This window comes from Diadema setosum, chromosome 10, assembly GCF_964275005.1.
Source record: "Diadema setosum chromosome 10, eeDiaSeto1, whole genome shotgun sequence".
Lineage (NCBI taxonomy): Eukaryota > Metazoa > Echinodermata > Echinoidea > Diadematoida > Diadematidae > Diadema > Diadema setosum.
In genome coordinates this window covers 5,833,070-5,846,470 of record NC_092694.1, presented here as the reverse complement: position 1 = coordinate 5,846,470, position 13,401 = coordinate 5,833,070, and the positions used below count along the sequence as shown (strand labels likewise).

Here is a 13,401-nt window from a genome sequence, read left to right as displayed (position 1 = left end):
CAAATTCACTGCAGCGGATGACTGCAACCTATGGATATACAAAGGGAATAAGTCCCTGTGTGACTGCAACCTATGGAGATACACAGGGAATAAGTCCCTGTGTGACTGCAACCTATATGGAGATACACAGGGAATAAGTCCCTGTGTGACTGCAACCTATATGGAGATACACAGGGAATAAGTCCCTGTGTGACTGCAACCTATGGAGATACACAGGGAATAAGTCCCTGGAAGGACTATTCCCTCTTATTTCTTCTTCCCCATCCCCTCCCCAGTTTGTTTTCGACTGCTTGCATTTTAACTAAGCTTTCTTGTCGAACTCAACACTACTGCCGGCTGGCACTGCATGAATTTGGGTGGATTTCAGTGAATCCACTCTAACGTTTGTTTTGATTACGTGCAAATTCACTGCAGCGGATGACTGCAACCTATGGATATACAAAGGGAATAAGTCCCTGTGTGACTGCAACCTATGGAGATACACAGGGAATAAGTCCCTGTGTGACTGCAACCTATATGGAGATACACAGGGAATAAGTCCCTGTGTGACTGCAACCTATGGAGATACACAGGGAACAAGTCCCTGTGTGACTGCAACCTATATGGAGATACACAGGGAATAAGTCCCTGTGTGACTGCAACCTATGGAGATATACAGGGAATAAGTCCCTGTGTGACTGCAACCTATGGAGATATACAGGGAATAAGTCCCTGTGTGACTGCAATCTATATGGAGATACACAGGGAATAAGTCCCTGTGGGACTGCAGCCTATGAAAATACACAGGGTATAAGTCTCTGGAAGGACTATTCCCTCTTATTTCTTCTTCCCCATCCCCTCCCCAGCGCCCTTCAGTAAGAATCACCCGTACGGTGAACATGTTGGACAATGACATCAGGAAGATGGGAGAAGGAGGGGGGGGGGGGCTAGAGAAGACTATTAATGATTGTCCTTTGGGTTAATAATCTGATTTGATTTTATTTGATTTTATATATTCTCTGTATGGCATCTGAGACTCATTCACAATTCTTTTTTAAAGCAATATAATCAAACATAATAATATACATACATTATGATACTCACTATAACTAATTTTTACAATGTCAGTATGTTCAGCATGTTACACATGCATCTGAGATGTGATTACAGTTCATGTGTTATGAATTACCATACAAAACGGTCTACTGAGGGTTGCCAATAAGCTATGAACATGACCTTTGGCAACCTAATCTGAACGATATTGTTCTGATTTCTCAATTATTTCGACATGATAGTTTTTGATTGTTGTGTTCTATCTTCCTAAAAAAAAAGACAATATAAATTTATACGTATATCATTATATTATACATACATGTATACATCAAATTTGTTTGATTGTGTTGTTCTTAGTTGCATCCGCAGGAGCGAATCCAGGAATTCCGTAAAGAGGGCAGGGGAGGGGGTTATTTTCGGTGCCTCTTCAGGTTTTCATTTTATTTGTTTCCTTTTAATTTTTTTTGTTAAAAAATAAAAAAAAGGGGGAGCGCGCATGGTGCGCCCCCTCTGGGTCCGCCACTGATCCGTAAATGATCACTCTTTGTTTCTTACATCGTAGAGGGCTTTGGCGTCGGCCTGGACTTTGGTGGGGTCTACATCACTCTCATCCCGGGCTCCCTACAGGCAGGTAAAAATGAAATGGAGTTAGAGATAAAACCTTTTCTCGCATATTTTGGGAAGCCCACTAAACGGAGAGAAGAATACGGCATAACACATACATAAAAAAATTCATATTATTGTGAAAAATGTAAGATAGACTGTAGTAGAAATTTATCATGCGACAGTATACATTATCAAGATTTATTTATTTGGTACATGTATAACGTTTTGGTTGCCATACAGGTAACACAGCTGTGTGAAAGGTAATCAAAGAAGAATATAACTGGTAATTTGATTTGATTTGTAGCAGATAAAAAATGTCCACATACCACCGAGAGTCCGACCAAAAGTCGCTTGAGGTCCCCGCTGGTTTCACCCTTCAAATCACTCTCGAGGTCACCAAACTTTGCTGCAGTCAAAACAACAATAACAAACGAACATGACAGGAAGAAAGTCTTTGTTTTTTCCCCCCATTTTTCGTGATTTTATTACCCCCCCCCCGATAAAAAAAAAACACCAAAAAAAACAAAACAAAACAAAACAAAACTACAAACTATGAGAATATTTGCAACTGATTGACAAATTGCCCTACATCGACGTAAATAAGCACTGAATTGATCAGTGTTTTAGTAGTAGCCATGATATTATCATGGCTACTACTAAAACACTGATCAATTCAGTGCTTATTTACGTCGATGTAGGGCAATTTGTCAATCAGTTGCAATGAAAACATCTCGACGTAAGAACTTCATAAATTTGAATAACAAAGCAGTACCCGCTGCATGCTATAAGGATTAGAACCAACACTTGCTGTCGGGCGAAAGCTCGGTGGTCTAGTGGAGATGACGCCTGTCCGGTGATCAGGAGGTCGTGGGTTCGAATCCTGCTCGAGTATGTACGCCCATGATTTTTATCATGGCTACTACTAAAACACTGATCAATTCAGTGCTTATTTACGTCGATGTAGGGCAATTTGTCAATCAGTTGCAATGAAAACATCTCGACGTAAGAACTTCATAAATTTGAATATGAGAATATTCATTTCTCATTATGACAAAGCAGAGTTTGTACAAAATAGTTGCTAGTGCCTTTTGAATATGGATTATTCATTTGGCAGGGGACTCTGGGGCCCGTTTCATAAAACGTGTTATCACTTAGGGCGGACGTCCACTTGGGCGCGGACAAGCCCCGGAAGGGTTGCGGAAGCAAAATTTGTTATTTCGGCATCCTGTCCGCGACAAACGCGGAATAACTTTGTGAATCGGCTTGTCCTGGGACATTCCTAGGACTGTCCGCGGACTGTCCGCGGACTGTCCGCGGACTGACTGCGGACATTCCTAGGAATCACTCCGGAAGAGCGCGAAATACCTCGGAATATGCTAATTGTAGCCGGGCAGCGCGGAAACATTCAGGATTACACCAGGAATGAACGCGGACAATCAGGATGCCTTCCGGACAACAAAAGTTAGGCATGCGGACAAACTGCGGACAATACCAGGAAAATGGAAAGGTATAAATTTGGCGCTGACTTTGACTTTTCCTCATTTGACTGCTAGCCGTCATTGATGCTCCTTGTTTTGCTTCCGCAGTAGCGGCTGATATTATATTAATATGATTGGTCAATATCATTTGATAAATGTGACCACCAAAAGTCGAAGAATAGGAGTGTCTGCATGTCGGCTGACGACTCATTTTTTTTTTAATATTTCTGATTTGTCTCATCTGGGAGAACAATTTTTTTTTCTGCCTACAATCACATGGATGATATTCGCAAACTTTTTGAACCATATATATATATATATATATATATATATATATACAGGATGTTATTCTGATGATGATTGGAGGTTAGAGTGGATATTTGTATTGAATTGAATGATTGATTTATGTATATAAAGGAAAGGATTGAGAAGATTGGTAATATGTGAAATTGCATTATATATTATATGACACATCAGGTTATTCATATAATAATCGTTCTGTTGGTAGGTCCTGACGAAGGCCCAATGACGGGCCGAAAGCTTGACAAATAAAAGGGAGACTAAGATCGAGAGCAACGTCCCGCCTCAGTCCAATTTCTTTCAACTATATATATATATATATATATATATATATATATATATAATATGCATAAAAATGTAAATGTATATATATATATATATATATATATATATATATATAATATGCATAAAAATGTAAATGTATATACATATATATATATATATATATATATATATATATATATATAATCATGTTGATAAGGTAGTCCACGTGTGGGCAAGATAAAAAGATAATAACAAAACTGCAACAAAGTTCATGCTGTATTCACAAACGATTTATTTCTTCACAAGAAATAAACCGTTGGTGAATACAGCATGAACTTCGTTGCAGTTTTGTTACTTATATTACTAACTGTTACTATATATATATATATATATATATATATATATATATATGTATATATATATATATAAATGTATATTCTTTTTTCCCTTTTTTTTAGACATGTGCTTTATCCATCGTGAAGTATATACATGTTTTGTCTGATACTTCTGTAGAGCATGCCAAAATGATCCTAATCATTAAATTTGTTTTTCTTTCTCTGATTTTTACCCTTGTGCATCTCTAACCCTCTCTTATTTTGATCACTTTTGAACATTTTCAAGTCCGAGATTTTTTTTTTTTTCATGCTTACTAGCCTATTGCCAATGAAGTGTAAAAATGGGGAAATATTTGTAACCTACTTTATTTTACTTTTTTTTTTGGGGGGGGGGGTTCAGCTGGGCTGTCAAATTGGACCATCGAGTTTGTTTGCAACTAAAACAAAAAGAAGAAAAAATAGGAAATAACAACTACGAAAATCATTCAGGTAAAGAATATTTCTGAAATGATTTGTGATGCTTAATGTGTACTTAAATATATACACTCAGCAAAAAACAAAGCAAAAGAAAGACAAAAATTTAACACTTTTTCGAGTTCATGATTTATTGCTTTTTCTCTCATTTCACTTGAGTTTTGAAGTGACAGAAAATTCTTCATTTTCCTCAATCATCTTTAGCTTTCATTGTTATTTTGGGCTTCAAAGATATTACGTTGTAATGAGACCACAGGCATATCTTTGCAATTGAGTTCATGCTTTGTAGTGTGATGAATTTGTCTTTTGTTCTAATATGTTGTATCAGTAGAAAGCATTTACGTATGAATAACAACTTGTTCATGTTTATACAATACATTAACATTTAGCCAAAAATTCTATGCTTTTTTTTTTTCTGAGTGTACTTCCATCTACTTTTGTGATTTTTCAGCTGGGCTGTCACATGGGACAACCTAGTTTGTCTGCAAATAAAATACGAAAACAACATAAAGGAAAATGTACTATAGTAAGTAATAGGAACCAGGAAAGTCACTCAGATGAAAAATAATTTCTGAAAAGATCAAATCAAAACAAACTTACTAGGAAGTTAGGGGCTGATTTCACTTCTTTCTGGTTGCTTTTAGCACAGTCTCTACTACCTTCTTCTTTGCCTTCTGGGACCGGAAATTCCTTACTGTTCTTCATCACTAGACGAAAGGTGTGCCTGTGATGGGGATATTTGCATGGGAGCCTGCCTCCCTTCTTGCTCATTTTGCGTTTCATTGGCATGACGCTCGCGGAAAGTGTCGACATTCGTGTCTGGATCACAAAATTTCCGCATCGGTTCCGGACACTTGCATATATAGATCCGCATCGGCTCCGCGCTGTCCTAAAACATTCCTGGTGTCTTCCGCTTTCATTCGGGAAGCTTCCCCACACCGCGGGATTCTTTCCGGAGCGTGTGCGGAAGGAGCGGAAGGGTTCCGGACAAGCGGGACATCCTCAGGACAACGTCAGGACAAGTCACCGAAGGTGTCAGGAAGTTCATTTCCGCGTCCAAATTTTGGTCTCGATCAAAATTTGGACGCGGAAATTTTTCTCTCTCCCGAAGGTGCGGAAACGCCCGGACATGTTTAGGACAGTGAGCGGACACGTTCAGGAACGTGCGGACAGGTTCCCGAAGGAGTGCGGAATACCAAATTTGCATTCCGGGACTTGTCCGCGTCTTGTCCGCGCCCTAGTGGACGACTGGTCTTAACAAGTTGCGATACATGTAGTTGTTGCAAGCTACAGAAATCCTTGAATCTGATAGACTGAGAAAAAAATGTCATGAAAATGTGGCAGTTGGTACTGATGACAAGTTTTATGAAACGGGACTCTGGCCCATCAATGTCAACACTGCAGAGGCTATGTGGATAAAGAGGACCATGATGTTATAATAATAATCATCATTATAATCTGTAGAGAAAAAAAAATAATATTAAACTCGAATGCATTCCCACAATCAACAGTGAAAGAACCTTATCAGTTTTAGTGCTTTTGAGTAAGTTTCACTAGTTTTACTTTGTATGGCTAGTCTACTATAGACCATTAGAAAAATATCCAGTAGTTTTATCAACACACACACACACAAACACACACACACACACAAACACACGCACACACATAAATACTCAAACACGTATATGTATACACATATTACAACATTTTTGTCTAGGACTCGTGACTATTTTTTTTTTCTGTCTCTGAACAAGATTTCGTCTACATCTAATCATTTTTAAATCCTAAAAGACGATTATTTTCTTTCTTACCTGTCTTGTAGGCCTTCTTGATCTCAGCAATTTGCTGTCATTATGAGAACAAAAAGAAAAAAAAATAATAAAAACAAACCCGAGCAATGAAAAAAAAATCAGAGACTAACAACTAAGGTTTGATGACGTAACGAAGTATGCAGAAATCATACTACTAACATCCACTTACACACAAAAACGATGTAAAACAAAGTGATTATTCACTACTTTGGTGCTGAGTAGTCATCACGGAAAAAACATATTCTTAACAATGAATCAAATTCAGCTCAGTGCAAATTGTCTTAAATGGTTTTTTTTTTTACATTTTTATTTTTTATATTTATTTATTTCCAGCAGTAGGGTGGATAGCCCTTTTGGCACAGCTGATTTTCAAAGGGGTCCACTTGACATACATATAAAATTCATATTAAAAAAAACAACAACAGCGATAAATACACATTTAAACTTGTACAACGTGGGTATGAAATCATTGTAAAAATTTTTAAAAGGTGACTTACAATCGACAAATTAATAAGTTCATCAAAATTATTTCAGTAGCAAATAGAAAAAAAAATACACACAATGACTCACACTCGACCTATTAATATCATATATTAAAATAATGGCAGTAATAGAAATAGCCGGACAAAAAACAATAGAGATATGCTCAGAGAACTAAACTTAACACAACTAATGATCAAAATACTAATCAACGACAACAAAAAAAGTATTTGAGTGTGTGTGTATATATTATGAGGAAGGGGATATCTAAAACCGGAAACTTGGAACCGGTGACCAAATGATAAATAAAACAATACTTTATATAAAAAAAAAAGATATTAATAATATGAATACAAATATATCAAATTACAACTTAAGAAGTCTGGATTTCATTTTTCATCTTCTTACAAAAACAATGTATATCTTTAGTGTTTCGGATGGCCAATGACAATGAATTGAATACACCTGAACTTGCATATAAAAAAAACTTCTTTTCATAGAATTTTTTTTTAGGTTTGGGTAACCAAATTTGAACCTGAGAATTACGGAGTTTATAACTGTGTTCTGTTAATGTATTCTTGACAAAAGATGTTGTGGTGCAAAGCCGTACAAACATTTTTTTTTTTTTTTTTTATGCAACAAAATCACATTTACTCTTTTCCAACGAACATAATCCTATGGAATAAATACCTGATTTACTAAACAATATCGAGGTTCTTTCTAAATTATCTACCTTTAAAACAATACGTAAAGCCCTTTTCTGTAAAACGAATAGCGTATTCAAAGTGGACTTTGCAGCATTACTCCATAGTCGTATCCTTTGGCAATGGACAAGTTTCGTACCTATTAAATGGTTATACTATGTCCAACACAGCTTTTGATTTTCTTGTGATCCCTGTTAAAGTACTAAGTGAACAGAATAGCTGTCACCATTGTCTTAATGCAATATCACCATTTTTTTTTTTTTTTTGCAGTTTAACGTCGAAAAGGTAAAGACAGAGTGATAAGAAATGCCTCAAACGTAATCATCTGAGACTATCAATAAGCATGATTATTTCTATGTAGGGATGTGAAGTCATCTGACGCCATAATACTTGTGTTTTTTGATTTCAGATGTATAGTGGTTACGGAATTGGATTTTACACAGATCAATAGTTAAACTTAAACCAGATTATAAAGTTGTGGAATTTGATTTTACACAGATCAATAGTCGAGCTGAAACCCCCTTTGTTTTGAAGTATGACGCTCCTTAAATTTCATAATCTGGTTGGTGCTTTCACCTTTTTTGTTTCAGTGCCAAAGGGTTCAAAATGTTTGATATTAAAGGGCAAGTGCACCTATACAGACATGTGAATTCAGTGAATGTAGCAATATTAATAGAACATCAGTGAAGTTTGAGGAAAATCAGATAATCCGTTCAAAATTTATGAATTTTTGAAGTTTCTGCTCAGTCATTGCTGGATGAAAGACAGCTTATGGTGTTACATGTGTAGAACGATATGAAGAAAATATAAAGAAAATTTAACATATTTTCACTTTTCTTGCATAGTAAAAGAACACTTGACTTGTCTCTTTCAGAAGGCAGGGAGAATAATATAACGAAGTGGAGGAGATGTAAACTTTTTATTTTTTAAAAAATCAAAAATTTTGTGAAGTTCTCTTTATATTTTCCTCATATCGTTCTAGGCATATGTGACATCATACGCTGTATAGTAGTCTTCTCATCCAGCAGTGAATGCGCGGATATTTTTAAAATTCATCCTTTTTGAACGGATTGTCCGATTTTCTGCAGACTTTCAGTGATGTGTTCTAATAATATTGCTGCATTCACTTAATACACATGTATATGAAAGTGGACTTGTCCTTTAAATATACCAGGCGACTCACCGCGTTGTTTCGGGCACACAGGATTTCTAGAATAGCGTCCTCGTCAGTTCCCAGACCCTGCATGCGTGTGCGTTCGTGTAGAGAGAGAGAGAGAGAGAGAGAGGGGGGGGGGGGGGTAGAGAAGGATCGGAAGCAAGTTGACGTGAGTGACGGAGTCACAGGACTCAGCCCAGAATGCAATTTAATATATTCTCAATCTTAATCTCTTTTCTTTGTGATACCACCATTTCAAAATAAATCAACAAGATACATGATTGCAAGAAAATGTGGAACCAAGCCTGACAATGTCAACTAAGAAATAACATGATGGAGGATATCCTACAAGAAGTTGTTTTAAAAATGTGTCCCTGTTAGTCTGCAAGCGGCCTATATCTATAGAATTAAGCAGGCAATCTGACAAGGAATTCGACAAGCAATTTCATGTAATATACATGCACTCACCAAGAGCTTAATTATCGCATGATAAACCACTAATGACGCATGATATTATTTGTTTCTAACCCATTAAGCTAGATGACCATCACGACTCTCCGACCAAGTAATATCTCGCCCTAAAAGTGACTCATAACTGTACACGGCATTCTAAGCAAACTTAAACCCTAACCCACATTCATTCCGTGCTCCGTATATTCCTGCTCTTGTATCGCCCAATTTGATCAAATTGATAAGATCCGTACTGATATCAGAGTTCGTTTATTGACCGCACACTGAATCTGGTTAAAGGCATCCCTAACCTCTTCTGCTCCCATAAAAAAAAAAGAAATACTTAAAGGACAAGTTCACCTTCATAAACATAAGGGTTGAGAGAATGCAACAATATTAGTAGAACACATCAGTGAAAGTTTGAGGAAAATTGGACAATCGATGCAAAAGTTACGAATTTTTAAAATGTTTGTGTTGGAACCGCTGGATGAGGAGACTACTACAGCTTGTGAGTCATATGCGTACAACAGTATAAAGAAAATGTAAAGAAAATTCAACATATTTTCACTTTTTTTCGCATAATAAAAGAGCACTTGACTTGCCTCTTTCTAAAGGTAGGGGGAATAATATTACCCATAACATTTGTCGGTAACGAGTCGGGGGAATGTGTACTTTTTTCAAAAGATGAAAGTTTGTGAAATTCTCTTTATATTTTCCTTATATTGTTGTACACATGTGACATCTCAGTTATTCACACACTGCAGTAGTCTTCTCATCCAGCGGTAACTGCACAAAAACTTCAAAAATTCATAACTCTTGAACGGATTGTCCGATTTTCCTCAAACTTTCAATGATGTGTTCTACTAATATTGCTACATTCTCTCAATCCTTATGTTTATGAAGGTGAACTTGTCCTTTAACAAAAAAAAAAACAAAAAAAACCAAACGACGAAGCAGGTCATTGTACTGATAGGCAGACTGTATATGCCAAATCTATGGATATCTCTTGAAAGCTGATCATCAAGCGATAATGAGTTCATGTAGCCTGATTCTACTCTAGAGTAAACACATTTCAGTGTTTGGATTTCGCTTTGTATTTATTGACTGATGCTATATACATAGAAATATGTGTTCATTTCTACAGACTTCAGGTTTCATTAGGTACTGTTGTGGAAGAGGACAGAAAAAAAGTCACTATCATTAAATGATATGAAGTGGAGCTTTTTCTGACTTTTGCGAACACCATAGAACATCCTTCCTCTTATTAAAGTACTCCACAAAATAATCATGCTAGGATAGTACTTATCATGGTATGATATGCATGTGTGCGTTCGTGTATCTGTAACAGTGAGAATCAACTGAACTATCACTGACTATGATGTTTTACAAGACCACTATACAAGCAAGCATGGTATTAAATCTTTAAGTCCCCCAGTCCCCCCCCCCCCCCCCCCAGTGCCATGTCTAGAGGCACAACCACTGCTGCCAGGAAACTCGAACCAGGTACAACGTGATTCAGAGTCCGTAGTTTTATCCACACCATCTTCTTTCCGGTTCCCACCATACCTTCATGGCCTTCTTCAGACACCGTGCGTCGTACATGGCGGGTGGGTCCATCAGGCCAACGATCACGTCTTCGAAGTCGCCGCTGAGCTCGCTCTTCAGATCATCGATCAGATCCTATGAAACAAGAAGAAAAAAATAGTGATGGTCATTCAGTGTTCGTTCTGCAAACCCGGTGTCTTCTAGAACTCGCGGGTTCTTCCCTGCTGGAAAGAACATAGTGGCCCACAGTGGGAAACACAATGTGCAACACAGTGTGAACACATTGTGAACACAGTGTGAAATCTCTTCACACTGTCTAATTCGAGCGTTTTAGCAGTGCGAACAAATTGTGAATCACCAATCAGCGTAAATCATCAATTCACAGTGTGAAACAGAACATTAAATGTGAATACCCGGTGAAAAACCACACCACAGTGTGACATAATCTTCACAGTGTGATAATAATCTTCACATTGTTAAATTCGAACGTTTTCATACAGTCGACTACGTGAACACAGTGTGAACACACTATGGGGGCACTGTGTTCTTTTCAGCAGGGTTTGTTTGTTTTAGTACTGTTGTAACTGTTGGTAGATGGTGGACGCAGAGATCTTGCATTGGTCAAGTTACTGACTATACTGGTCATACAGATTAAAAGGCGGTTCTTTATCATATCCCTGCAAGTCATATTTGATCGTAGGCCTACAGTAAATGGGTTGGTCATTTTAGGTCACAAAGCCTATGTGTAATTGGTCATAATATGAGTCAATATTACCCATGCGGATCGTCCAGTTTGGTTTGGTTTGGTGTTATTGTTAAAGTGTAATGAAAGCTGACCTAGTAGCGGTACTTGTCAAGAGGTTGCCACAATTATTGATTTCAATGAAAATAATGATGGTGATAAAACTTTGAAGACGGTTCATAGTTGATGGGTCCTTTAATCCTGGTCCCATTTTTGTTCTTGCATGCATGGGTATTGCTCATTGGTCTAACGAGCCATTATCCTAACGACGGATCATTTCTGTCCGCGCATCACTGATCCCATTGTGCACATGATTCGTTTGGGGTCGAGATTACTGTCATGTTGTACTTCCGTGTGATGAATCGTATAGGCAAACTTTTCATTTACACAGATTTCGGGCGCGCCTTTCCGGCGTAGATGTTGGTATAGCTCATCATATAAGGAGTCAGAAAGGACGGTGTCAGGTGTGGAGTGAACGCTCTGACCTTGACGTTGAACCCTATCAGTCCTTCGTGTGCTCCGACGATCAGATGGGGGCTTTACTTCGTGTGAGATTACTAAAATGGGAGACTTGTTGAGCTGGAAGTCGTCGTACAAAATATTCTCTACACGATCATGTCATCTCGTATTCATTATTATTGCAGTAATATGTAGTTTTCCTCACCAGTCTCCTTTTCTTCCTTTTCTTCTTCTTCCTATCTACTATCATTATTTTTTTTCATTTTCTTATTCGCATTATTATGCTAATTATGATTGTTATTGTTAATCATCATCAATACCAATACTAATACTACTACTTTTATCTCTACCGTTATGACAATCATGTTCTTATGATTCATTTTATGACTCATCCAGGGTTTTTTTTCCCTTAAATGAAATGAGTCAGCTGATTTGGGGATATGAACTTAACTTTTCGCTATATGTATTGTCTAAATGCACTACACAACACACACATACACACACACACACACACACAAAATAAAAGTAATTGGCTTGGGCTCTCTGTCACGGTGTAAGAGCCCTTCAGGAGCCTCTTGTAGCTACATTGTCACTTGTTGAGACCTACCCTCCCAAAAGCAGTCTTGTAGTGAGCCTTGATCTCCTGGCGCTGTGCGTTGCTACGGTAACAGAGGACGTTGATGATGGCCTTCTCATTGGTACCTTGAGAAAAAAGGAAAGAGAACAAGACCGAGAAAGATTTTAGGATTATAGTTAAATATATACATACATATATATATCACTGCTGATTCATACATATTGGGACTATTATAAGGTAATAGCATTTTGATTTCCTTTGAAGTAAAAATAAAACAAGGTTGCTTACACCTCTAAATACCTTGTGTTTGAAAACTCCTGAATAGGACATACTCCACATTTGAATCACATGTACAATGCCCGATGAATCGTAGTCTGGTTTTCATACCGCTGCCTGTATGAATTAGCTTCCAAGAATATTAACGCCCTCTTGCGACGAAAGAGGTAGGAGGTTGAGGTGGATGGTCCTGCAGATGCCTTCAGCAAAGGTGGCGACTTCGTACTGCTGCTGACAATGCATTAATTGTGGAAGGGACTACAGTTGGCAAAGTGTCTGGAAACCAGACTACATGAGTCTGATTACCTCGTAGATCTTCCACAGCAAGACGGGGGGGGGGGGGGGGGGGAGAGAAAGAAGGAAGAAGAAAAGAAAGAAAGAGAGAAGGAAGGAAAAGAACAAGTAGCTCCTGAAGTTATTTTTTCTATGTGTTTCTTTATGATGGTTATGTACAATGCACAGTACACCACTGAAAAGCCTCAGCAACTGATGTGAAAGAGATTCAGTTGATTCAATTGCACTGTATTTGTCGAAATAAGTGATATAAGAGCGAAAACATTCGACACCTTTTGTGCAAAACAGAATTGCGGGTTCCACACTCGTGGTACTGTTATTTAGCTCAAACCTTGAGAGTCATTATTATACCAGTTATACTCGAGAAGAATGGAATACAGAAAAGAAACATTCACCATTTCCCGTTCTCTGGACAAAC

At 37.6% G+C, this 13,401-nt stretch overlaps 1 protein-coding gene across 1 annotated transcript in view; it reads right to left on the bottom strand.

Annotated features, from left to right (window-relative positions):
- LOC140234439 (annexin A6-like) overlaps nucleotides 1–13,401 on the bottom strand; it is a 64,557-nt gene that overhangs the window by 30,292 nt on the left and 20,864 nt on the right. Inside the window, exons 3-8 of the mRNA XM_072314485.1 lie at nucleotides 12,444–12,538; nucleotides 10,657–10,770; nucleotides 8,668–8,724; nucleotides 6,301–6,334; nucleotides 1,965–2,044; nucleotides 1,588–1,653 (exon numbers count right to left, since the gene is read on the bottom strand). Coding sequence (XP_072170586.1) covers nucleotides 1,588–1,653; nucleotides 1,965–2,044; nucleotides 6,301–6,334; nucleotides 8,668–8,724; nucleotides 10,657–10,770; nucleotides 12,444–12,538 — 446 coding nt within the window. The remainder of the gene's footprint in view (nucleotides 1–1,587; nucleotides 1,654–1,964; nucleotides 2,045–6,300; nucleotides 6,335–8,667; nucleotides 8,725–10,656; nucleotides 10,771–12,443; nucleotides 12,539–13,401) is intronic.